Source organism: Xenopus tropicalis, chromosome 2 (assembly GCF_000004195.4).
Source record: "Xenopus tropicalis strain Nigerian chromosome 2, UCB_Xtro_10.0, whole genome shotgun sequence".
Taxonomy (NCBI): Eukaryota; Metazoa; Chordata; class Amphibia; order Anura; family Pipidae; genus Xenopus; species Xenopus tropicalis.
Genome location: NC_030678.2, coordinates 165,835,103 through 165,861,648, shown reverse-complemented (window position 1 = coordinate 165,861,648; position 26,546 = coordinate 165,835,103). Strand labels below are relative to the sequence as shown.

At 43.6% G+C, this 26,546-nt stretch overlaps 1 protein-coding gene across 1 annotated transcript in view; it reads left to right on the top strand.

Annotated features, from left to right (window-relative positions):
- Nucleotides 1-1,634: 1,634 nt before the first annotated feature.
- The window catches only part of deup1 (deuterosome assembly protein 1), a 48,618-nt gene continuing 23,706 nt past the window's right edge, over nucleotides 1,635-26,546 (top strand). Inside the window, exons 1-9 of the mRNA XM_002940141.5 lie at nucleotides 1,635-1,722; nucleotides 5,758-5,824; nucleotides 9,748-9,919; nucleotides 10,830-10,925; nucleotides 11,542-11,664; nucleotides 13,686-13,799; nucleotides 18,123-18,377; nucleotides 20,998-21,143; nucleotides 22,600-22,687. Of these exons, the coding sequence (XP_002940187.1) occupies nucleotides 5,766-5,824; nucleotides 9,748-9,919; nucleotides 10,830-10,925; nucleotides 11,542-11,664; nucleotides 13,686-13,799; nucleotides 18,123-18,377; nucleotides 20,998-21,143; nucleotides 22,600-22,687 (1,053 nt within the window). The 5' untranslated portion in view covers nucleotides 1,635-1,722; nucleotides 5,758-5,765. The remainder of the gene's footprint in view (nucleotides 1,723-5,757; nucleotides 5,825-9,747; nucleotides 9,920-10,829; nucleotides 10,926-11,541; nucleotides 11,665-13,685; nucleotides 13,800-18,122; nucleotides 18,378-20,997; nucleotides 21,144-22,599; nucleotides 22,688-26,546) is intronic.

The following is a 26,546-nucleotide window of genomic DNA, read 5'->3' as shown; positions in this document are numbered from 1 at the left end:
CGATCGGCGAGTCGTCCGATATCAGCAGCTTCCTGCGATATCGGCCGACTCGCCGACATGCCATACACGCACCGAATATCGTACGAAACGAGGTTTCGTACGACAGTATCGGTGCGTGTATAGCCAGCTTAAAGGTGGCCACACACATAGCAATTTCAACACACAAAGATCGTTCCCACCCTCCACAGACGTTCAGGGCTGAATCGTCAAATATGGAGGTAGAAACAATAGAGATTCTACCTCCACCTGCCGATTCAGCCCTGAATGTAGATTTTGCTTGGGCGCCAAAAATCTTTTAACCGATATCTGCAGCCTTTTGCAATATCGCTCACCTCGTCGAGCCGCCATACACGCACCGAATATTGTACGAAACGAGGTTTCATAAGATATCATCGGTGAGTGTATGGCCGGCTTAAGCTCCAAAAGGCCTCTCTTCTACATACATACATACTGTACATACCCGTATTAGAGGAGCAGCACATGAAACAAAGTTGTTGTTATGCCAAAAACAGGGATTTTTAGAAAACACAAATCGCAGCGACGCGTATGCCATCCTACCGGCGATTTACATTCTTGCCGGTGGGCGGGGCCGGAACTAGGGGTAGGCAGAAGAGGCAGCTGCCTAGGGCGCAATAATTAGGGGGCACCAGGCAGGAGCCTCTGCTGCCTACCCCTAGTTCCCCTACTTTGCCATTGCCCCTGCCGCTAATGACAAGCGGCGGGGGCAATGACCCACGGCAACGCACCCCCCCCCCGAACTGCGCATGCGCGCCAACGGAGGGGGCGGGGCAGGCGAGGTGGCCGACCGGGTTGCCTAGGGCGCCCGGACGGCTTGGCCCGCCCCTGCTGGTGGGATGGCATTGCGGGGAGATTAGTCGCCTGCAGTAATGAAGATTTGTCACGGGGCAACTAATCTCCCAATCTGCCACTGCTCTAAAGCCCCCTGTAAACTGATAGGGTGCATAGAGGCCCCTAATAGCCAATCACAGCCCTTATTTGGCTCCTCCATGAACTTTTATGGTGCTTGTGTTGCTCCCCAAGTCTTTTTACATTTGACTGTGGCTCCCGAGTAAGAAAGGTTGGGGGGCCCTGCTCTATGGCAACTTACAGCAGCCCCTCAGTTTGCCATTCCTGGCCTAGGAGTGGCACAATTCCATTACACTTATTGCCCCAAATTATGGTTTCTGGAGTTGACTATAGCTGATTTATATACTAACAATATCAGTTTTTGCGATACATTATAAACTGCCCCTGCCCCTAACTGTTCTACCCACGGCTGAAGGGATATTTCACATTAGGATTCCCCTCAGAGTGGGCCCATAACTACATTCCAACCACATGTTACTCAAACAGCCCCGCCCCTCCGGCTCTCTATAGCCGCTACACTTCCCGCTTCGCTCTTGGTTGCTCCGGCAACCAGCACCGCTCTAACTGCTCGCTAAAGGGGAAACTTTTACAACTGCCAATCAGAGAAAGCTTAGGGGCGTGGCTAACAGCGGAGCGGGGCGTGTCATGCAAACTGGCGGGGATAAGCGCTCTATGAGAGATGAGGAGTGGGCGGGACAGAAGGCCGTGTGTGAGAGGCTTATCACTGGCAGGGGCGTGTCTAACTGCTGAATGGGCGGGGACGGGGCGCTGATAGTAAACTCTATTAGGGTCTGTCAGCGGAGTAATTTCCACCGAGACCCGACCGCAGCCTTACACCTGGGAGCCAGACACAAGGTAGGGATGGGAGACAGGGATGGGAGAGAGGGATGGGAGACAGGGATGTCCATAAGGGATATTGTTAAACAGTTCTATGTTCTGGGGTTTGAGAGTTGTAGTTCCGCACAAGTTAAAAAGTTTTAAAAGAAATTAGTTATTTGCACTTTATGTGTAAGGTGTGGTGCAAACATGCGCTGTTTTCCAAAATGGAAAGTATCATAGGCAGGGGGGGGCATTTGGGGGGCTAATGAAACACTTCTACATGAATATCTGGTTTCTCAGGGGCAGTTCTGTGTATATTACCCCAGGGAAATGCAGGGCTAATTTCATGCAAAATAGATCCAATGACACATTATATAATAAATATATATATATATAGGACTAGTTATATGTATAATACCCCAGAACCCACAGCAGGATAAATACAGTGCCAATTCCATGTATAATACCCCAGAACCCACAGCAGATAAATACAGTGCCAATTCCATGTATAATACCCCAGAACCCACAGCAGGATAAATACAGTGCCAATTCCATGTATAATACCCCAGAACCCACAGCAGGATAAATACAGTGCCAATTCCATGTATAATACCCCAGAACCCACAGCAGGATAAATACAGTGCCAATTCCATGTATAATACCCCAGAACCCACAGCAGGATAAATACAGTGCCAATTCCATGTATAATACCCCAGAACCCACAGCAGGATAAATACAGTGCCAATTCCATGTATAATACCCCAGAACCCACAGCAGGATAAATACAGTGCCAATTCCATGTATAATACCCCAGAACCCACAGCAGGATAAATACAGTGCCAATTCCATGTATAATACCCCAGAACCCACAGCAGGATAAATACAGTGCCAATTCCATGTATAATACCCCAGAACACACAGCAGATAAATACAGTGCCAATTCCATGTATAATACCCCAGAACCCACAGCAGGATAAATACAGTGCCAATTCCATGTATAATACCCCAGGACACACAGCAGGATAAATACAGTGCCAATTCCATGTATAATACCCCAGAACCCACAGCAGGATAAATACAGTGCCGATTCCATGTATAATACCCCAGAACCCACAGCAGGATAAATACAGAGCCAATTCCATGTATAATACCCCAGAACCCACAGCAGGATAAATACAGTGCCAATTCCATGTATAATACCCCAGAACACACAGCAGGATAAATACAGTGCCAATTCCATGTATAATACCCCAGAACACACGGCAGGATAAATACAGTGCCAATTCCATGTATAATACCCCAGAACCCACAGCAGGATAAATACAGTGCCAATTCCATGTATAATACCCCAGAACACACGGCAGGATAAATACAGTGCCAATTCCATGTATAATACCCCAGAACACACGGCAGGATAAATACAGTGCCAATTCCATGTATAATACCCCAGAACCCACAGCAGGATAAATACAGTGCCAATTTCATGTATAATACCCCAGAACACACAGCAGGATAAATACAGTGCCAATTCCATGTATAATACCCCAGAACACACGGCAGGATAAATACAGTGCCAATTCCATGTATAATACCCCAGAACCCACAGCAGGATAAATACAGTGCCAATTCCATGTATAATACCCCAGAACACACAGCAGATAAATACAGTGCCAATTCCATGTATAATACCCCAGAACCCACAGCAGGATAAATACAGTGCCAATTCCATGTATAATACCACAGAACACACAGCAGATAAATACAGTGCCAATTCCATGTATAATACCCCAGAACCCACAGCAGGATAAATACAGTGCCAGTTCCATGTATAATACCCCAGAACACACAGCGGATAAATACAGTGCCAGTTCCATGTATAATACCCCAGAACACATGGCAGATAAATACAGTGCCAATTCCATGTATAATACCCCAGAACACATGGCAGATAAATACAGTGCCAATTCCATGTATAATACCCCAGGACACACAGCAGGATAAATACAGTGCCAATTCCATGTATAATACCCCAGAACCCACAGCAGGATAAATACAGTGCCAGTTCCATGTATAATACCCCAGAACCCACAGCAGGATAAATACAGTGCCAATTCCATGTATAATACCCCAGAACACACAGCAGATAAATACAGTGCCAATTCCATGTATAATACCCCAGAACCCACAGCAGGATAAATACAGTGCCAATTCCATGTATAATACCACAGAACACACAGCAGATAAATACAGTGCCAGTTCCATGTATAATACCCCAGAACCCACAGCAGGATAAATACAGTGCCAATTCCATGTATAATACCACAGAACACACAGCAGGATAAATACAGTGCCAATTCCATGTATAATACCCCAGAACCCACAGCAGGATAAATACAGTGCCAATTCCATGTATAATACCCCAGAACCCACAGCAGGATAAATACAGTGCTAATTCCATGTATAATACCCCAGAACACACAGCAGATAAATACAGTGCCAATTCCATGTATAATACCCCAGAACACACAGCGGATAAATACAGTGCCAGTTCCATGTATAATACCCCAGAACACATGGCAGATAAATACAGTGCCAATTCCATGTATAATACCCCAGAACCCACAGCAGGATAAATACAGCGCCGATTCCATGTATAATACCCCAGAACCCACAGCAGGATAAATATAGTGCCAATTCCATGTATAATACCCCAGAACCCACAGCAGGATAAATACAGTGCCAATTCCATGTATAATACCCCAGAACCCACAGCAGGATAAATACAGTGCCGATTCCATGTATAATACCCCAGAACCCACAGCAGGATAAATACAGTGCCAATTCCATGTATAATACCACAGAACACACAGCAGGATAAATACAGTGCCAATTCCATGTATAATACCCCAGAACCCACAGCAGGATAAATACAGTGCCAATTCCATGTATAATACCCCAGAACCCACAGCAGGATAAATACAGTGCTAATTCCATGTATAATACCCCAGAACACACAGCAGATAAATACAGTGCCAATTCCATGTATAATACCCCAGAACACACAGCGGATAAATACAGTGCCAGTTCCATGTATAATACCCCAGAACACATGGCAGATAAATACAGTGCCAATTCCATGTATAATACCCCAGAACCCACAGCAGGATAAATACAGCGCCGATTCCATGTATAATACCCCAGAACCCACAGCAGGATAAATATAGTGCCAATTCCATGTATAATACCCCAGAACCCACAGCAGGATAAATACAGTGCCAATTCCATGTATAATACCCCAGAACACACAGCAGGATAAATACAGTGCCAATTCCATGTATAATACCCCAGGACACATGGCAGATAAATACAGTGCCAATTCCATGTATAATACCCCAGAACACATGGTAGTATAAATACAGTGCCAATTCCATGTATAATACCCCAGAACCCACAGCAGGATAAATACAGTGCCAATTCCATGTATAATACCCCAGAACCCACAGCAGGATAAATACAGTGCCAATTCCATGTATAATACCCCAGAACCCACAGCAGGATAAATACAGTGCCAATTCCATGTATAATACCCCAGAACCCACAGCAGGATAAATACAGTGCCAATTCCATATATAGTGCCCCCAGAACACATTGCAGGATAAAAGCCATGCCAATATTGCCCATAATTGCCCAAGAACAGATGGTAGGATAAATGCAGTGGCAGTTCCCAAATTCATCCCAAAATACATGCCAGGGTAAATACAGTGCCATCTGCACATTGAAATACCTCCAGTAAAACATGGCAGGATAAAGTGCCTCCATCCCGGCAAAGATGTTCAAGGACATTATGTTGGCAGTCTGTAGGCTCACACATTGGCCTGTAGGGGGCGCTGTGGTTGAACTGTGCAGTGTGATACACTATTTGTGCACTTCAGAACTTTAATAACATTGATATATGTAAACTATGATTTCACAACATATATGTAGATGATGATGATGATGGCAGGTTCTCTCTGGGTGATGGGAGGGTAATATTTACGTCCAGTTATGGAGATTTTTTTTTTCTTTTAATAGACTGAAAAATGCAAACCGACGCTGATATCCAACCGCTCGCAGGATTTCAAAATCAGCTTCACATTAGGTGAGTGTGGTTTGTTTACCCTTACTTATTGTGACTAGAGACATCATATGTTTGGGCTTTGTAATAGCCAGTCCCCTAATTCTTTATGGATACACATCTTTCCTGTAAGGTCCTCCAGTCCATCCCATTGCTCACCATGGGGGTCAGTTTTTCTATTATGTCTGTAATGGAGAAGGCAGAATAGACTTTTTCCCTCCATCGCAAAATATGCAGAAAAATTACTATTTTGAAAAGCCATTCCCCCCCTCCAGCAGTACAGTGCATATGCCCTAAATATGGCGTGCCCATTGGTTAGCCCGCCTCTGCTCTCCTGTGTAATATTACCATTAACAAAATGGCGGCTTGCCCATTAAAGTAGATAGAGCAACTCTGAGCATAGTAAACAAACAGGGTGAAAAGTACCAATATAACCTCCATCCTTCTTGGCTTGCAATCACGTTCCATCCTAGTAGTGACGTTAGCCTTAATGCCTTCATGAAAGGCATTAAAAAGGATAAGTAGAAAAGTTATCTGAGGTTTGTAATGTTTTTCCTAACAAGAAGAACATCAGAACATTTTTATCTTTCTTCCTTGACATCATGGTTGGAAACTGACCAGCAGGTGGCGCTGTTGTGACAAAATTCATCCATATTTTATTTATTTATATAGTGCCAACACATTTCCACAGTGCTTTACAGCAATTATTCATCATTCACATCAGTCCCTGCCCCAGTGAGCTTACAATCTAAGGCCCCTATCACATTCCCATCAGTTCCTGCCCCAGTGGAGCTTACAATCTAAGGTCCCTATCACATTCCCATCAGTCCCTGCCCCAGAGGAGCTTACAATCTAAGGGCCCTATCACATTCCCATCAGTCCCTGCCCCAGTGGAGCTTACAATCTAAGGTCCCTATCACATTCCCATCAGTCCCTGCCCCAGTGAGCTTACAATCTAAGGTCCCTATCACATTCCCATCAGTCCCTGCCCCAGTGGAGCTTACAATCTAAGGTCCCTATCCCATTCCCATCAGTCCCTGCCCCAGTGAGCTTACAATCTAAGGCCCCTATCACATTCCCATCAGTTCCTGCCCCAGTGGAGCTTACAATCTAAGGTCCCTATCACATTCCCATCAGTCCCTGCCCCAGAGGAGCTTACAATCTAAGGGCCCTATCACATTCCCATCAGTCCCTGCCCCAGTGGAGCTTACAATCTAAGGTCCCTATCACATTCCCATCAGTCCCTGCCCCAGTGAGCTTACAATCTAAGGTCCCTATCACATTCCCATCAGTCCCTGCCCCAGTGGAGCTTACAATCTAAGGTCCCTATCCCATTCCCATCAGTCCCTGCCCCAGTGAGCTTACAATCTAAGGTCCCTATCACATTCCCATCAGTCCCTGCCCCAGTGGAGTTTACAATCTAAGGTCCCTATCCCATTCCCATCAGTCCCTGCCCCAGTGAGCTTACAATCTAAGGCCCTATCACATTCCCATCAGTCTCTGCCCCAGTGGAGCTAACAATCTAAGGTCCCTATCACATTCCCATCAGTCCCTGCCCCAGTGGAGCTAACAATCTAAGGCCCCTATCCCATTCCCATCAGTCCCTGCCCCAGTGGAGTTTACAATCTAAGGTCCTTATCACATTCCCATCAGTCCCTGCCCCAGTGAGCTTACAATCTAAGGTCCCTATCTCATTCCCATCAGTCCCTGCCCCAGTGGAGCTTACAATCTAAGGTCCCTATCACATTCCCATCAGTCCCTGCCCCAGTGGAGCTTACAATCTAAGGCCCCTATCACATTCCCATCAGTCCCTGCCCCAGTGGAGCTTACAATCTAAGGCCCCTATCACATTCCCATCAGTCGCTGCCCCAGTGGAGCTTACAATCTAAGGTCCCTATCACATTCCCATCAGTCCCTGCCCCAGTGAGCTTACAATCTAAGGTCCCTATCACATTCCCATCAGTCCCTGCCCCAGTGGAGCTTACAATCTACGGCCCCTATCACATTCCCATCAGTCCCTGCCCCAGTGGAGCTTACAATCTAAGGTCCCTATCCCATTCCCATCAGTCCCTGCCCCAGTGGAGTTTACAATCTAAGGTCCCTATCACATTCCCATCAGTCCCTGCCCCAGTGAGCTTACAATCTAAGGTCCCTATCACATTCCCATCAGTCCCTGCCCCAGTGATCTTACAATCTAAGGTCCCTATCACATTCCCATCAGTCTCTGCCCCAGTGGAGCTTACAATCTAAGGTCCCTATCACATTCCCATCAGTCCCTGCCCCAGTGGAGCTTACAATCTAAGGTCCCTATCACATTCCCATCAGTCCCTGCCCCAGTGGAGCTTACAATCTAAGGTCCCTATCACATTCCCATCAGTCCCTGCCCCAGTGGAGTTTACAATCTAAGGTCCTTATCACATTCCCATCAGTCCCTGCCCCAGTGGAGCTTACAATCTAAGGTCCCTATCATAGTCCCATCAGTCCCTGCCCCAGTGAGCTTACAATCTAAGGTCCCTATCACATTCCCATCAGTCCCTGCCCCAGTGGAGCTTACAATCTAAGGTCCCTATCACATTCCCATCAGTCCCTGCCCCAGTGGAGCTTACAATCTAAGGTCCCTATCACATTCCCATCTGTCCCTGCCCCAGTGGAGCTTACAATCTAAGGTCCCTATCACATTCCCATCAGTCCCTGCCCCAGTGAGCTTACAATCTAAGGTCCCTATCACATTCCCATCAGTCCCTGCCCCAGTGAGCTTACAATCTAAGGTCCCTATCACATTCCCATCAGTCCCTGCCCCAGTGAGCTTACAATCTAAGGTCCCTATCACATTCCCATCAGTCCCTGCCCCAGTGAGCTTACAATCTAAGGTCCCTATCACATTCCCATCAGTCCCTGCCCCAGTGAGCTTACAATCTAAGGTCCCTATCACATTCCCATCAGTCCCTGCCCCAGTGAGCTTACAATCTAAGGTCCCTATCACATTCCCATCAGTCTCTGCCCCAGTGAGCTTACAATCTAAGGTCCCTATCACATTCCCATCAGTCCCTGCCCCAGCGAGCTTACAATCTAAGGCCCCTATCCCATTCCCATCAGTCCCTGCCCCAGTGAGCTTACAATCTAAGGCCCCTATCACATTCCCATCAGTCCCTGCCCCAGTGAGCTTACAATCTAAGGCCCCTATCACATTCCCATCAGTCCCTGCCCCAGTGGAGCTTACAATCTAAGGTCCCTATCACATTCACACACACTATGGTCAATTTATTTAGAAGCCTGCCTGTATGTTTCTGGAGTGTGGGAGGAAACCAGACTGCCTGAAGGAAACCCACACACAGGGAAAACATGCAAACTCATTAATAATGCCCTGGCTTGGATTGAACTCAGGACCCCAGCGCTGCAAGGCAGAAATGCTACTCACTAAGCCTCTGTGCTGCCCGTATTGACAGTACTTTATCCCTTAAAAAAAATAAATAAATAATGAATGTAAATTGCAAAAGTTCTTAGAATATCACTCTCATCAAATTTACATTTTACTTATATTAAATTTATTAGGTTTACTTATCCTTTAATGCCTTAATTTCATTATGACATGGCCTTTTCTAATTGAAGGATGGGTACATAGATGGGCCAATGCATCGCTCCTGTGCTGAGGGCTAACAGATCCTAGGGGGCCCAACAGATTATTCACCATAAGGCAAAAGTCATTGAAAACTAGAGAACTAGTCAAGAGCAAGGCTTCTTCGGTACTTTCAATATAGCCAACCAAATGATATATACTTCCCTGAATATACATGGGGTATATAGGGGTATATAGGGGCCATAGACCTAGTGATCACCCCTGTATGCTTCTGTGGCACCAGGAGAACCTCCGAATCTCCCCAGATTCACCCCTTGAATTGCGGCTGCTACCTTGCTTTAATGTTCACCAATATCCATTCAATTGCTAGGAATTCCTCCTGTGAGAACGAACTTGAAGAACTGATGCACCAAATTGACATCATGGTGAGTCACAGGAAAGTGGAATGGGAGAAGCACGTGAAGGTTCTAGAGCAGAAGCTGGAAGCCCAGGATCGAGAGCTGACAGAAGCCAGGAACCTTGTAGATGAGAAGAACCACGAGGTAATCACGGGTCGTGCAGTGTATCCTTGGCATGTACAGCTATATAGGTTATTAAAGGGGAACTTCACCCAAACACAACTTGGAACAGTTCCCTATGCCCCGCCCCCTGTTCCCCTGCTGATTGGCTGACTACTTTGTGACTCAAATAAAATGTAACAGTAGCCGCCTGCCCTCAGCCTGCCTTCAGCCTGCATCCTCCCAATCCCACAATTCCCTGCTGCACACGTGATGTCAATAAGGAAAGGAACATCCCAGTGCAATGCATTGTGGGTTATGTAGTTCCTGCATGCTGTCTGTAAGCTGCGGGGAAGTAGTTACAATTTGTAACATCAGTGTTCCAGTCCCTCCTCCCCTGCCATTATTTCAAATGATGCAGAAAGGGAAGAACAGTTTTGCAGCTGGATTTCAGCATATAAAAATGGTATTTATTCCTACTGTTTGAAGGAACAGATTACAGTGATAGGGATATTAGGGGTTTCTGTGTTGTGTGGGGCTCTTTAACAAATTTTGTATCAAAAGAAATTCTAAGAAGGAATTAGTGGAGTAACAAGGACAAAGTTGGCTTTGATGCAGTAGGCCATAGCAGCCAATCAGCACTTAGCTTTTACTGGTTCAGTGCCCTTAGAATAATGATAGCAGGCAACTATGTCTGCATACACGGTGGCGCTGGGCCTTCATTAGGATAGACTGGGGCTCCAATCTGAAAGGACATAGATATGCTTTTTCTTGTGTTTTTCCAGCTGTTGTTGAACTTCAGTTCTCAAACCCCATAACAGCTTCTTATTTTATGTATGGAAGAAATCCAGCAACTGGCAATACAGTATATACACCAACCATTTTGAACCCCCATGTTTTAGACACTACTTTGAGAGTTATGTACTAACAAAATCCTGTTGGCATTTAACAACAGATCGGAATTCTCTGCAAGAAACTGGAAGGAGTGGATACGGCTCAGCATGAAATGGCGCAGAACTATGAAAGGCAACTCCAAGCCCTAAAATTTCAGGTTCCTTCCTTCAGAATTCACTATTATGTTGATTTATGATTATGATTTTTTTTTTGGCTCCGGCCAACAGATGCTCCATATAGTTTTTGGCTGACGTAAGTGGTGCTACATGATCCACTTAACTGTGCACGATTAGTTCTGTGTATAATGCATCCAACCTACATTAGTGTGCATACAGGCACTAAGGGGAGTACAATTGCACCCTCTAGTGCCCATGAAAAACCCACCCCAAGGTGCAGAGCACAGTATTGCCAAGTTCAAGTCAGCCCTGTGTAATTCCTACAATATGAAGGCAGTAAGTATGTGAGCACACTGACCCTCCCTCACTTGAGCATCTGAATGATGTACAAGGTAAGGGGCATGTAAGGACCCCTACACCCTGCCCACCCATATATATACTGTATATTCAGTGCTAGCAAGCCAAAACCTGTTGCAACTCTTTGAATATTAAAACATTTAATATACAAAATTTGTAAATGAAAGTGTAGGTTTCACCATAGCGGGGGTCCCTTGGGGTGGGGTGCGGGGCCCCTGCGGTGGCAGCCCCGGTGGGCCCCGCACCCCCCAGTCCGACCCTGTCCATACTGATATGTAACCGGATGTGTTGTTTCTGTAGCTGTGTAAATTGAAGAAAAGTTATGAAAAACTCCATTTCCACCAAGAGAAGCACCAAAAGAATGAGAATGCAGCGCAGGAGAGGAGCCGCTGTGAGCTCCAATGGCTGACTCAGAAGATAGAGGTAAGAAGGGTTAATAAGCAGACCTGATACATAGACCTTATTCTGCAATGTAAATTACATTACGCGTTTAGTTTTAGTTTAAGGTGCTTCCGTGTGGCTCAGTTCTCCCACATTGCAGGTACAGGCAGTGGGAGAGTTCATTCAGTACAACAGTTAGTTGTCAGCAGGGCACATTGAGCACCACAGGATTCTAGGATTGAGGGGATAGTTTAGTAGTAGCTATAAGGTGTAAGTGCTTCCTGCTGGGGTCAGTTCTGCCTATAGACCTGTGCACACTTATGTTGTCCCCCATTATCACAGCCAATATACAGCCAGTTATTACTCACCAGTGAGTGCCTAAAAGCCTACTGTCTAATAAATACTCAACAGGTCTTCTAAGTAATGAAGTTTGCACTCTTGTGCATGTAAGGTGCCCCTACTCTACTAGTTTAGCATAACTGTGGTTGCAGTCTGTGGTTGATGTCTCCAAGGGCCAAACTTTTGGAACAGCCCAGTCCAACCCACCAATTGGGTAGCCAAATTAGGTAAATATCTGCATAGTTTTTGACTGTGGCAAACTGTCATTTCTGGTGGTGTATGGCCAGCTTAAAAGTCTAAAAGTGCTTGGCTGCAATATCAAAATGGACCACTAGAGTGCAGTATAATAAAAGACATACATAAATACCATCTGACAGCTTTCATCCAGGAAAACAAGCTTGGATCAATTAAATATTATACATGGTTTATTGCCCCTAAGTGTGGCCCGGGGTGTAACTAGAGAGGAAGTGGACACTAAAACTGTCAGATAAACCCTTTTGCTCTCATCCAGCCTAACATAGCTTCAGTATATGCTGCTAAATGAAATGCTCAATGCCACATCTCTCACCTTGCCAACGTCTGATTCAGTCCATTCCCACATCCTATGTCTCATACCCCTTCTTTTGTTTGTCAGCTTGTCTCTGCTTCTTGTATCAGCTGTTGTTTTCTGTATGTAATCTGTATGTTGGTTATATGGAGTACATACAAGTGTTGCCATATGGATCAAAGTAGCACACTACAGTCAGACTTTAGAGCTTGCTTGTTGTGCTCCCATTTACTCAAAGCAGTGTGCCAGAATATTTGTCTAATGTGCCAGTTACAAATGATGCCTGCAACCAAGGCCAGGCCCAGGTTTGTGGCAACACCACAAAGGCCCGGGCCTAGGGCAGCACAAATTTAGGGATGGCATGCCGCTCAGCACCACCTGAACTTTGCTCACATCCGGAGCACTGGGGAGATTTCTGCGCATCCTTTCCCTGTTGCTCCAGGTGAGTTAAAATGATGTGCTTGCGCTTGATCCTGGGGAGAAGGGGGAGAGGTGGGGTATGGGATGGGGGGCAGCCCCTGGGTGCCCAGTGGAGAAATCCGGTGCTGAACAAGGCTAATTAGTCATTAACTGCTGGGAGCAGTACTACCATGATTAATAAAGAGATGCAACTTGACCAACTATAAAACAGTAATGCTTTATATCAGGGGTGTCAAACTCAGTCACATAATGGGGCCGAAATCTAAAACACAGGATAAGTCGCAGGCCAATTTTTTTATTAATATACTTAGTAAGATACTAGGGGGTATATTTATCACAATGTGTAAAAAGTGGAGTAAGACGGTGATGTTGCTCATAGCAGCCAATAGATGCTTTGCTACTGTTGAAATGATTACTGATTGGATGCCTTGGGCAACATTATTGGTAATGCTTTACTCCACTTTTTACACAGCATGATAAATATACCCCTTAGTCTTAGTTACTATGTGAGGAAAATGGTAATTGATCAGGCTGGATGGCCAGACACACTTACCAAGGGCCACATAAAACAGCCAGGTGGGCCGGATTTGGCCCCCGGGCCTTGTGTTTGACATATATGCTTTATATCAGTGTTGGGCAAGCTGCATCTCTTTATTAATCGTGGAAGTACAGCTCCCAGCGCACATGCTGAGGGTCCTACCCGAAACCGGCCTTGGTTTTATGACTTATGATACACTTTTGTCTGTCTGTCCTGCAGGAGTTTAAAGCCAGATCCAGAGAGTGGGAGAAACAGCGAGTGTTTTATCAGGATCAGCTGAAGTCTCTGGACGAGCAGAGGAAAACTCTAGCAGAGAAATGTCAACTTTTTCAGGTGCGTTTAGAACTATCTTATTCTGACCCATAGGATGTTTAGAGCTGCCATACGTGCCATACGTAGAGCAGCTCACGTTCATTTGGGCACCCAGATGTAGTGATATGGTAACTGGATGATGCCATTGTAGGGCCCTGGTGACTACCATCTCCCTGTCATTGCCCTAGGGCTTACTGGCACTTACAGGGTTAGTTCTGCTGTTGGCATGTTGCTATAAACCAGGGCCAACTCATACAGCCTGACTGGTTCTGGAACATTTAGGTGCCTCTAGACTTTTGCATAATTCTTTATACCCCCAGGGCTGCCATCAGGGGGGTACGGTTTTGGTTCTTAAGCCATGGTGCACTGTCATTAGCCGGGCCCTGCCAGGGTTACTCTTATTAACTGGGGAGCCCAGTTTGGGTCATTTTGAGGGGGTGGTTGCTGGCTGCCTCAGCCCTTACATGTTCCTCCATTAAGTCAGTACAAAAAGTCAGTGATGTTACTGTGTACTGTGGGAGGGGGCCCAGGTCATTTTCTTTTACAGGGCCCTGTGATTTCTTATGGCAGCACGGTATATCCCTGTGCAGGATGCCTGGCCGTATTGCAGTATACCTGTCTTCGTGCCTAAAATACATACACACTGATTCTCTGCATTACTGGTTCTGACTCCTGAAACATTGTAGCAGAAGCCAGCTGATTAACAGACCAAGAAAGGATCTGACTCCTGCTACATCATTTCAAGAATCAGAGGACAGAACGGGACAAACAATTACCAATTCCAGTAGCAATTACCTTTACAAATCACTTTAAAACCACAAATCAGGGGCATGGCCAAGGCAAAGTACGTGCGTCAGTGCTCACTTGCGCCTATAGTGGCGCACAGTGGGGGCGGGGAGAAGGAGTCATGCCGGGCGAGCAATTCATGGGACCCAAGCAGAAGAGGTAAATGACTGGTGACCCCCCACCTTTGTGCCCCATACACAAGGTATTACATTACATTAACATTTATTTATAAAGCGCCAACATATTCCGCAGCGCTGAGGTATGTGCCTGGCTTCCACCCACCATTGCGCCCAAGGCACGTGCCTCTTCTGCCTGCCCCTAGTTCTAATAAAAAGGAACAATAACAATAAAACTGTAGCCTCACAGAGCAATAGTTTTTTGGCTCAGGGGTCAGTGACCCCCATTTGAAAGCTGGAAAGAGTTAGAAGAAGATAATTCAAAAACTATAAACAATAAATAATTAAGACCAATTGAAAAGTTGCTTAGAATTGGCCATTCTATAACATACTAAAAGGTAACTTTGTAAACAACCCCTTTAAGATTGCTCTTTGAAAAAAGTCACCACCCTCACGCTGGGTCAGATCGGGATGATCAGATTGTTTGGCCCATGGGTCATCAACTGGACCTCTTGTCTATGGTGGCTCATCTGGTGAAGGGTGTCATGAAGTGAAAGACCCACATGAAGTGAAAGACCCAAATCTCCTTCTCATACTTGTCCCGGGAGGGGAGCCCCTCTGGGGTTCATTTATAAAGCCTGGGCAAATTCACACCTGGGCAGTATCCCATGGCAACCAACAAAAAACTTTTCAACCAGCAGGTGCCTGAAAAAAGCTAATCACTGATTGGTTGCTATGGCCAGGTGTAAATTTGCCCAGTGTTAGTGCAGTTCTGAAGGAATAGGAAGAATTACTGAAACAACTGTTGCCATGAAACACAATATATTTTTTTTTACATCACTTGGAAAAACAAGCTCTGAAGTGCTATAAAAAATAATTGGTATTTTATAAATCGTAGAGCCATGAACCCCCTAGGTAAGCGATTATGACTGATGGGGTCTGGCTATTAGGTTTGCAAGGAAGGAGTTTGTATTTATGGAAATTGCGCCAGTTGGTTGCCCATAGCAACCATTGACATCTTTGCTTTTTTTAAAAAACTTATTTACCAGAATAAATGCTTTGGATGTTGCTCTTACCCGATCACCTTTACAGATGCTGATATCAAATAATATAGCAGTCAGTAGGCACGATCACAATTGTTTTGCCCACCGCATTTTAGTATCACAAACGGGCAGGTCCTGAGTTCAGTACTCTGGGGCAGTGACTGATGCGAATAATGTATAATCTCTATAAAGCGCTGTGGAAATGGGTCGGCGCTATATAAATAACAGGAAATAATAAACAGGCTGAAACTGGCCCCTATGAAAACTGCCTGATTTGCCCATGTTTGCACTTTCAGTCAGTTCTCATAAAGGGTAAGTAAAAGGCAATGTGATTCTGAGTAAGAGATAGACAGCACTGTGATATAGACATTACTGCAGTGCAGTCCATTTCTTCCATGTAGCTGACCAGTTATCCAATAAAACACTTTCCAAGATACCTTTTGGAACAGGCCTGCAGTTGGTCAGCATTACTTTAGTATAAATATAATGAGAAATAAATGTAAAGATTAGTTTACATGCATTCCCCTAAACAAACATTATTGCCCAACTCACTGCGCTGATCCTAGTCACAATGAACAGATCATGCTGGCAGCCATTGAACTGGAGTTGGCATACCTAGACATATGCATTTTTCAACCATTAAAATTCTCCACCCAACACATATGTGAGCAGTCTTTGGCTAGAATAAGAAATTATTTTGTGCAGCCGGTTGCTTATTCAATCAGAAGCGACCAAAATGGCCCATTCTGCCTTTTCATATATTGATGTCTGGGCAGATGGATGCAAAATAATGGTGGTAGTGACCCAAAAGGCCATGTACTTTCCGTTCAGCAGAATAGAGACTGGAATAGTAATTGGAGAAAAATAAGTAATAATAATTACAATAATAATACAATTGTAGCCTCACAGAGCAATAGGTTTTTGGCTGCTGGGGTCAGTGACCCCCCATTTGAAAGTTGGAAAGAGTCAGAAGACGGCAAATAATTTAAAAAACTGTAAACAATAAATAAAATGCAAGTTGCTTAGAATTTGTCATTCTCTTCTCTTTGGCATCATCGTACTGTTGGATCAAGGCCGCGGGCACAAGTGGCACACATGCCAGGCAGATTGATAAAGTAGCTGGAGTCTCAGAGCACTAACGGATATAGAAAGTAGGGATGCACCGAATCCTAATTGGCATAAGCTAATTACGTTTCTGAAGGTTTAAAATTTTCAACTTCCATGTTTGCTTGACAAAAAGGTCACGTGACTTTTCGTATTCAGTTCGGCCAAAAGCGTGGATTCGGCCGAATCTAAATCCTGATGAAAAAAGCTGAATCCCGAACCAAATCCTGGATTCGGTGCATCCCTAATAAAAATGACTTCCATCTGTAGATATCTTGGCCAAAATATTTTTTACAGAAATCATTGTCTAAAATCTTGACATCTTGGTTGGGAACTTTGTATAATGTGCTGATGCCATGGCAGCATCAGATGTTTAGGAACTTAGTGAACAGCACTATTAGAATGTGCTCGATTGGTGGATTCGAAAGTACCAGATATTAGATTAGGCAAGAATGAGATTGAGTCAAATAGACATCAATGGACGGTAATGAGAGTCAAGTTAAGGTGTTTGACCACCGCTGTTCTCTACCCGATGGCAGTGATGCCACGTGTCCCATCAGCCTTTGGGGAGAAGGCTTGTTGGCTCTTCTAGATGCTCTTGGAAGCCCAGATTGATGGATAGATTGAGATTTGGGGCAAAACATGCATTTGCTGTACTAGATGTTCTTGAATCTGTTAATGATTCTTGTTATGAGTGATGGGTTCTGAGCCCAAGCTTTGCCCCTCAGAAGGGTACTGAGTAAGAAAACAGTCCAAAAACCTCTACCTTTAGGTTTATTTGTATTGTTTGATATATTTGTAGATAAATTCAATCCATAAATCAGTCAAAGCTTGTAGGTATTTGTCTTCCTGTTACATGGAACAAAGCAAAGCTCAAGAGACAGAGCTTAGCTGAAGGAAAGAACATTGGACCCTACAGACAGACCAAGGGAAGTTCTAAGTTTGCCTCTGTAATACAATTTTTGCTGTTCTGTGCACATAATAGGATTTATTTTGTACTTCATCCCATTTTTGCTCACGCTGGATCGCTTCCAGCTTAAAATCAGATTTTTATTCAAGAACTTAGATATCCAGCAGAACATTTCCATTAGAGGATTTTTGTGATTTAATGGAAACCTTTCCTTTGGCTCCCCCACGTTCTATATTTACTCCCCGGCTTCTCATCACATCTAATAATTGTGGTGGCGCAGTTACCAGAAGCCGTTCTTCCATTTCATTTGTCTAATTGATTCTCAGTATGTCGTTACAATTGCAGGGTCACAAAATAATTCTGATTTTATGTGTCGTCCTGGTAGAAGGAGTCGCTGAGCTATCAGGAGCAGCTTTCCAGCCAGAAGCAGCTGCAGAGTGAAGCAATTACCAATAACCAGTCTGAAATGCGACGACTGCGGTGCCTGCTTGATACTTCCCAGGAGACCATCAGGAGTGACGGGGTCATCATAGAAAACCTCAAGTCTACTGTAAAAGAAATCACATTAAGCAGGGACTCGCTGAAAGATGAAAATCAGCAGCTCTTACAGGAACTAAGGAGATGTCAAAAGCAGTCCCAGGTAATGGCCGGATAGATGGCGGCACGCAGCTATCATCTGTTGATCTGTCAAGCGAAATAATAACGTGTCATTTACCCAGCTATCAGGTTACCCGAACAGTTCCGTGTAAATATGGAAATTATTATGAAGAGTTGCTGCCGCAGTTATATCCGCTATCATGTAGGAAGATGCAGAGCTTTAATGGCCACCCTCTAGTACAGGGATCCCCAACCTTTGTTTACCCATGAGCAACATGTTAATGAATAAAAAGCTGGGGAGCAACACAAGCACAAAAACTTTCCTAGTAGGTGACCAATAAGGACTCAGGTTGGTTAATTAGTAGCACAATGTGGACTGGCAGACTACTAGAGGCTTTGTTTATGCCTCCAAGTCAGAAATTCAAAAATGGGCACCAACTTTGAGGCCACTGGGAGCAACAACAAAGGGGTTGGTGAGCAACATGTTGCCCCCTGGCCACTGGTTGGGGATCACTGTTCCTTTAGCTGATCATGTGCCTAGCAAACAGTTTTATGCCTTCCTACCCCATCCATACTGCAGCCAGTATCAGTCTGGGTAAAGACTTTTTTTTACCCATGAGCAACATTTTAATGAATAAAAAGCTGGGGAGCAACACAAGCACAAAAACTTTCCTAGTAGGTGACCAATAAGGACTCAGGTTGGTTAATTAGTAGCCCAATGTGGACTGGCAGACTACTAGAGGCTTTGTTTATGCCTCCAAGTCAGAAATCCAAAAATGGGCACCAACTTTGAGGCCACTGGGAGCAACATCAAAGGGGTTGGTGAGCAACATGTTGCCCCCGAGCCACTGGTTGGGGATCACTGTTCCTTTAGCTGATCATGTGCCTAGCAAACAGTTTTATGCCTTCCTACCCCATTCCATACTGCAGCCAGTATCAGTCTGGGTAAAGACTTTTTTCTCTTTCAGACTGGTAGGCCTTTTTTTTTCTATTCAGTGGCGCTGAACAGTTTTTGGAGATATTTGCACTTGAAAATGTAATTCCAACACAATCATTTATTCTTGAGAATTAGCCTTTATTTTCTTTTGTATGTAGCTGGTAAAAGCATACTTCAGCTGGAAGAGACCACTTTACACCTTGTTCATCATTTTACTGCTTCTTTTGTTAGGGAAATACAAAGGAAGAATAAGTAAGCAATTTAATGAACCTTTGGCATTGATTACATCTGAACAATGTGTCATGTTTAAAGATAAGAACCCACGGAGCAGTTGTGTTGTCCGCGATAGATCTCTGCTACGCTCTGGAAAGGCTTTCCACCGGCAACAACAGGACTTCGGAAAAAGAAACGATTCGAAGGGCTTTTCACCGGCGAATCTTGTTGTTGCCGGTGGAAAGCCTTTTCAGAGCGTCCTGTTACCTGAGATAGCAGAGATATCAGAGATCTATCTGTGGGTTCTTACCCTAAAGGGTTGGCTCGCCTTTAAGAAGGAAAGGCTGGGTTACTGGGGGTGCCAAGATGTTACCCCCCCCAGGGATTGTAATCACTTACATGATTCCCTGGGCTGGTGCTCCTGTTAAGAGAAAACTGCACTGGACTGGGGCATATGCAGGAGAGTAACCCCCTTCCTTCCATATTTTTTCTTTACACCGGCTGCACATTCTCAGTAGAGTGAAAAGTGACACTTTTCAAAAAAGTTGGCTTTTTGACTTTACTGCACGTGTGTGGGCCCCAGAATCGCAGCAAAAGAAAGGAAATGGATCGGTTGCCTGCATGTACCCAGGGCCGGTGCGATCTTTTGCTAATAAGAGCACCAGCCTGAGGTATCTGGTAAGCGATCTTTATCACTGGGGGTGGGTTCCTAACGTTTGGCACCCCCTAGTGATTCTCCATTTCCTTCTCTTTTAATTATTTTCCTCCTTCTTCTAAACCCGACTGGCAAAAAAACTGTTTCTCTGTGAGGCTACAAATGTATTGTTATTGTTACTTTTAATTACGTATCTTTCTATTCAAGCCCTCTCCTATTCATATATCAGTTTCCCATGCAAACAACTCCCAGGTTGCTAAGGTAATTTGTACCCTAGCAAGCAGATAGCGGCAGAAATTCCAAACTGGAGAGCTGCTGAACAAAAAAGTCAAATAATTAAGAAACCACCAGTAATGAAAAATAAAGACCAACAGAGAACAACAATCTCTACAGTCTACATCATACTAAAAGTTACCTTCAGTCGTATTTAGTATTGATGGTTTACCCACTGCATTCAATTTGGGGGTTAATCTGATACTTATGATACATATGATACTTGTCCATTTAAACTAAAGGCACTATCCAGTTACACAGCTCATTGGAGTGGCTTTACGTCAATTGGGAAGTTGGCATCAATAGTCCACCAAGGAGCCAAATCAACAGCTATATAGTATATACTCTAAGCTGTAGTTCAGAAATACCATAAATCCTTCCTTGGCATAAATTTACTTGGCCACATAGGGACTTTCCACAGACCAATTAATACATCAGGCTGAAGTCAATATAGTACATCATCCTAGGTCAGGGCATGACTCTACACAGGAAAGGAACTTGCCTATTTCCCTGCAATGTAATGACTTCATACACTATCCTATGTGACACATAATCAATTCCTTCTGTATAATGTGTTCCCGCCAGAACATGGAAGCTCAACTTTATAAGGCCAAGCTGGAGCTACAGTCATGCAATGACCTCCTGAGAGTTCCGGCACTAGAGGAACGACAGGCTCAAAAAGAAACAGCAAACTTGGCGAATCAGAAGACGGCACAAGGAGAAGAGGCTAGGTACCCAACAGAAATAGACTGTACATTATTTTTATGCCCTTGTGCAACTGGAGGAATAAGCATTATGTATGAGGCATAGACACATTCTGAGCATTTTGAGCAAGGGTTAGTGGGACCCCTGATGATTGTTGGCTAATAAAGCCAGTAATGTTGGTTGCCTTGCCTTTACAAGTGGCTATGACATTACGGCAAGAACTGTTACAGACTGATATCTATTACAATTAGTGGGAATTGTGTTGGTGATGGCACCCCACCAACTTGGAAAGGGAATTCACAGCCATTTTGCACTTACACTATGGACAAGACTCCTACTTCAGCTTAGGGCTATTACCCAATGCATGGAGATTGGTGTTCTGACTGTATCAGGCAAACTAATACTCCAAACTTGAAGATGACTCATTTTCACTAATATATTAAAACTGCATATCTACTGCTTTATGCTTTCGGACCCCTCCGCAGCCACAGGGTTAACTCCCCCATAATATTACACCCTTACTGAAAATCACCTCCTTGCCTAAAATCACCACCTGAAAACGACCTTAGTATCAATTCTTGCCTCAATAAAAACAATAATAGTTGGAGCTTTCTTCAGTACTATTAACCTATAGCAACCAGTTGCATAGCATTAGCTGGTCTGCTGATTGTTTGCTATGAGCTCCTAGACCTGGAGCAAATGGCTGCCACAGGGTCTGCTCCCCCATAATGTTACACCCTTACTGAAAATCACCTCCTTGCTTAAATCACCACATGAAAACGACCTTATATCAGTATCAACTCTTGCCTCAATAAAAACAATAATAGCTGGAGCTTTCTCCAGTACTAGTAACCTATATCAACCAGTCACATAGCATTAGCTGGTCTGCTGATTGGTTGCTATGAGCTCCTAGACCTGGAGCAAATGTTGTGGCTGTTGCTACATTACCCCCCAAAGCAACCATTTTAACACAGATAATAAATATGTAATTGCACTGGCGTTCCCATTTATGTCTTCTGAATTTAAGATTTATTTTTCTTCCGAGTAGTTAACTTATTTTATTTAATTCAATAGTGGTATTTTATCTCATCCGCAAAGTTTGGGCGATGGCAGTTAAGTACAATTAACTTTTTTTTGGATCAGGTTGAATTAACAGTGCATGGCCACATTACCTTTATTACTCCAGTGAGAAAACAGAAATACTGCTACAAACCTCCCCACAGTTTAGCGTTTTCAGTCGAATCCCTCTCTGTGCGCAGTGACAGATGGGTTCCATTCATGTCAGTATAAGGCAGTAATGGAGAAAACACTCTGTGTGATACAGCCCTTATGCTTATTAAATAAATCAGTGTCAGGGCAGGTTGTGGCCTTCCAAATGCTCTTGAACCACCCCTCCCAGCACCACCTGATACCCAGAACATATCTAGTTTAGTGTATAATCTCTTATTTCAGAATAATTGTTTGATTTGTTTTTGTTTTCAGTTTCCAGGTGACAGATCCACGCATGAATTACATGACATCTGAGCCGGAACACAAGAGCTTTAATCTTTCTAAATCTGAGAAATATCAGGTAATAGCTAATAAATACATCATAACTGAATGCCTACCTACCAAAGCAGGACAGTCTATAAGAGCAATACTGAAAAGTTCTGAGGAGAGAGACTACTCCAACAGAAAAATGCAGATATGGGATCCATTATCTAGAATCCTTGGGAACTTGAAAAACTTAGCGTCTAAAAATACTTTATAACTCATAAGTCAATTCATAAAAATCACTTGTTCCTCATACACATCCATCGTATTCATCTCAGTCTTGTTAAGCAATCCCCTGTACCCAATTATCAAATGCCTCTCCCATTTTAGCGAGTTCTTACCCATTCCGTCTGTCATCATATTCTTTATTATTTAATACTGAGCTACTCCATATTCCCATTGCTTTCGCTCTGTTGACCCCCAACCTTCAGGTAAAAAGTGTAGGTGGGACACACAAAGCCCACGTTTGGAAGCTGACAAATGAAACACAAATACAGGGAAGGGGGAGTAGAATTGTGCAGGTGTAAATATCCAGGTCGACTAATAAACCTAGAAATGGGTTTGCCAGATTTGGGAACAGCCACATAGGGCAGATACAGCTTGGACAAACTTATCACAAACATCAGGCCCATGGGGCAAATGATCAGATCGCAGAGGGCCCAGACCGTCCTGCCTGATGACCATATACATAGCTATGTGCTGCTCATCCAAACCATTTGATTATGAACCAATAATGATTGGCCAGTTCCTTCCCAAGGAATGACCAACCATTACCTTCAACTCTTAATTCCAATTAAGGTGCTCAAATTGATTATAACTTGCATAAATAAGACTGGTGTTGGCAAAGAACTGATTCTGTGGTTTATTAAGTATGTTGACACCAGAAACTTCTTAATTAATTCACAAGACTAATCATCATCATGTTACTTTGTAACCTTCTGATATACTATACACATTAATCTAGTGCATTATTACTGTATTACTTTGGTGACCCAGTGAGACCACTATGTACTTAAGTTCTATGCAACTCAGTGTTCATCCCATCAGGGTCGGACACTAACTTCACAGCAGATACAGAGCAGATGGCCCATGCAGTCTGCCAATTCCATTAGTGTTTTTAAAGCAGTTACATTTATTCTTAGGTACTCCTGTGTTTATCCCACACATCTTTCATTATGAATCACTTGTACTTGTTTATTCCAACCATCTACATTCTACGCCATTTCAGTGCTGTAATACACTGCTGTTATTCCATGGTTTTCCATATTTCAGCTTTAGAACTTGTTCCTTAACATTGCTTCCTTCGTAGTGCAAAATATCACGAGTTCAACTGCCCCACTACCATTTCTACACTACACTATGGGGCAGATTTACTAATCCACGAATTTGAATCCCAAATGGGAAAAATTCGGATTGGAAACGAAAAGTTCTGAAGATCACAAATATCCCGAAAATGCTTACAAAAAAATCGTATTAGCCACGATAATATCGCATTGGCGATCCGAAAGTCACAAAATTTTCGTACCAAACCACTGTAAACAGCGAAAAATTTGGCAAAAATACGCTTGGAGCGTTCGTGCTTTTGTAAATGTGCCCCTATGTCTATATTACTATATATTACTATTGTATGTATGTATGTATAACAGCAGCGCTGTACAATCTTACAGAATACAAAATTACACACAGGGAGGACAAGTGATATAATAAATAAATACAGTAAATATATATATATATATATATATATATATAAATGCCATGTGGTATGAGACACAGTGGGAAGGAGGTCCCTGCCCCGTAGAGCTTACAATCTAAGTGGTTATTGTCTTCCTGTAAGGGTATGTTATCATGTAGTCTCATATACATAGAATGGTAGAACGTAGAATCAGCTAGCAGATTTTTACCCCCTGCCCCCATAAGCAAAAGAAATACAATTATACAGTCCTCCCTTAATAGACACGTTGCAGAAATATTATTTGGGGAATCTGCATTTTATGGTGGTGCTCATCTACAAACAATCTGCTTTTCACAGTAGCGCAGTCAAAGAGCAGCCACTTTCCGTTCGGGGAGACAGATGGAAATACAGATTGTTTGAAACACGTTCCTTTCACACTAAAGGAAGATCCGAGTAAATAGTTACTGAGCTAGCGTTTTAGGGATCTTTGTTTGCAGACGAGAATGTGCTGCTTGGCAGAAGGATCTGTAATCATTAAAGAACAAAACTCCTGGCCTGTAATTTTCAGCAATAAGATGCAGCTCTTCTAGGGGATAATTTCCCCGATGTTAATATTCCATGACTTAAGATAAAATCTGCCAGAGACAGAGGATGAAGATAAAGAAATTCTAGGTAGAAAAGTAGTGCATTCTGGTGCACAGATAACATTTTAATGTATTTTTAATTTAAAAAAAGAAAGGCTAAAATGAGACCCTGTATAAAGGTAGGATTTATCTTCTAATTACAGAAGTATAAGGGTTAGCTTCAGCTGTGCACGGAACATCCCTTCCATCCATACTGGGATATCATTTCCTATCAATGAAAAATAGGATTTTGATAAAACATCAGTTATCTGGTATGCGTGGCACCCAGGGATTTCCGGATAAGGAATCTTTCTGTTATTTGGATCACCATACCTTAAGGGCTCTGGCACACGGGGAGATTAGTCGCCCGCAACGAATCTCCCATGTCACGGGCGACTAATCTTCCCAAACTACCATCCCACCGGTGAAAATGTAAGTCGCCGGTGGGATGGCACATGCTGCGCAGGCGATTTTGGCAAATCGCCAAAAATGCCTCGCGGGCAACTAATCTCCCCGTGTGCAAGAGCCCTAAGGAGCTGATTTATTAAAATGTGAGTTTAGAGCTTAATACATAAAAACTCACCCACATTCTATTCCTTTCTATGGGATTTCTGGAAACATATTTATAAATGAGTGAAAGGTAGAGTTCACCATTAGATAAACACACTTCTAAAAATCCCACAGAAATGAAAAGAACGTGGATGAGATTTTATGTACTAAAGGAGAAGGAAAGGTACAATCACTGGGGGTGCCACAATGTTAGATACCCCCCAGTGATTGTAATCACCTTATACCCCGGGTTGGTGCTCCTGTTAGGAGAAAACCGCACCAGCCCACGGTAACTGCAATAACTTCTTATGTTATTGTGCCGAACTTTAACAAGAAAGTTGCCATTTTCAGAGATGATGGCCTTCCCGTAATTCAGAGCTTTCTGGATAACCAGTTTCCAGATAATGGATCCCATATCTGTACAGAGAAATTCTAAATAAATAAATAAATAAAACAATTGGTATTGGCGATGGCCTTCCTTTAGTTTAGAGCTTTCTGGATAAGGGATCCCATACCGTCACTGGGAAATATTTATCCTGACCAAGAATTATGGTGACTAGTGCTGCAATGCCTTCCATTCCATTTCCCAACACTGGTTGCCCATGTTCCCTTCAGGTTTAGGGGATTATAATATTTCTGAAGGACTATGTGATGTGATAAGGAAGGTTGTAGTTGTAGACATAGTGAAGACTGGAAATGCCAGTAGAGTCAGTAGCACCTCTCAATAGCTAGTAGAAATAGAGCAGGAAAAGTCACAAGTCATAAATATTTTACTATTTCCACTAGATTTATACAAAGGAGAAGGTGAAAATGAAATGATAGGGTCCCTTTATAGGCATAAGGATTAGGGATGCACTGAACCCACTTTTCTGTGTTCGGCCGAACCCCCGAACCCACCTAGCAGAATTCAGGCGAATCCCAAACCGAATCCTAATAAGCATATGCTGATTAGGATCCTAAGGGGTTAAGCGCGCACAGCGAAAAAAAAATTTCACTGCCCATTAAACCCTTTCGGAATTCTAATTGGCAAATGCTAATTTATGCTAGTTCGG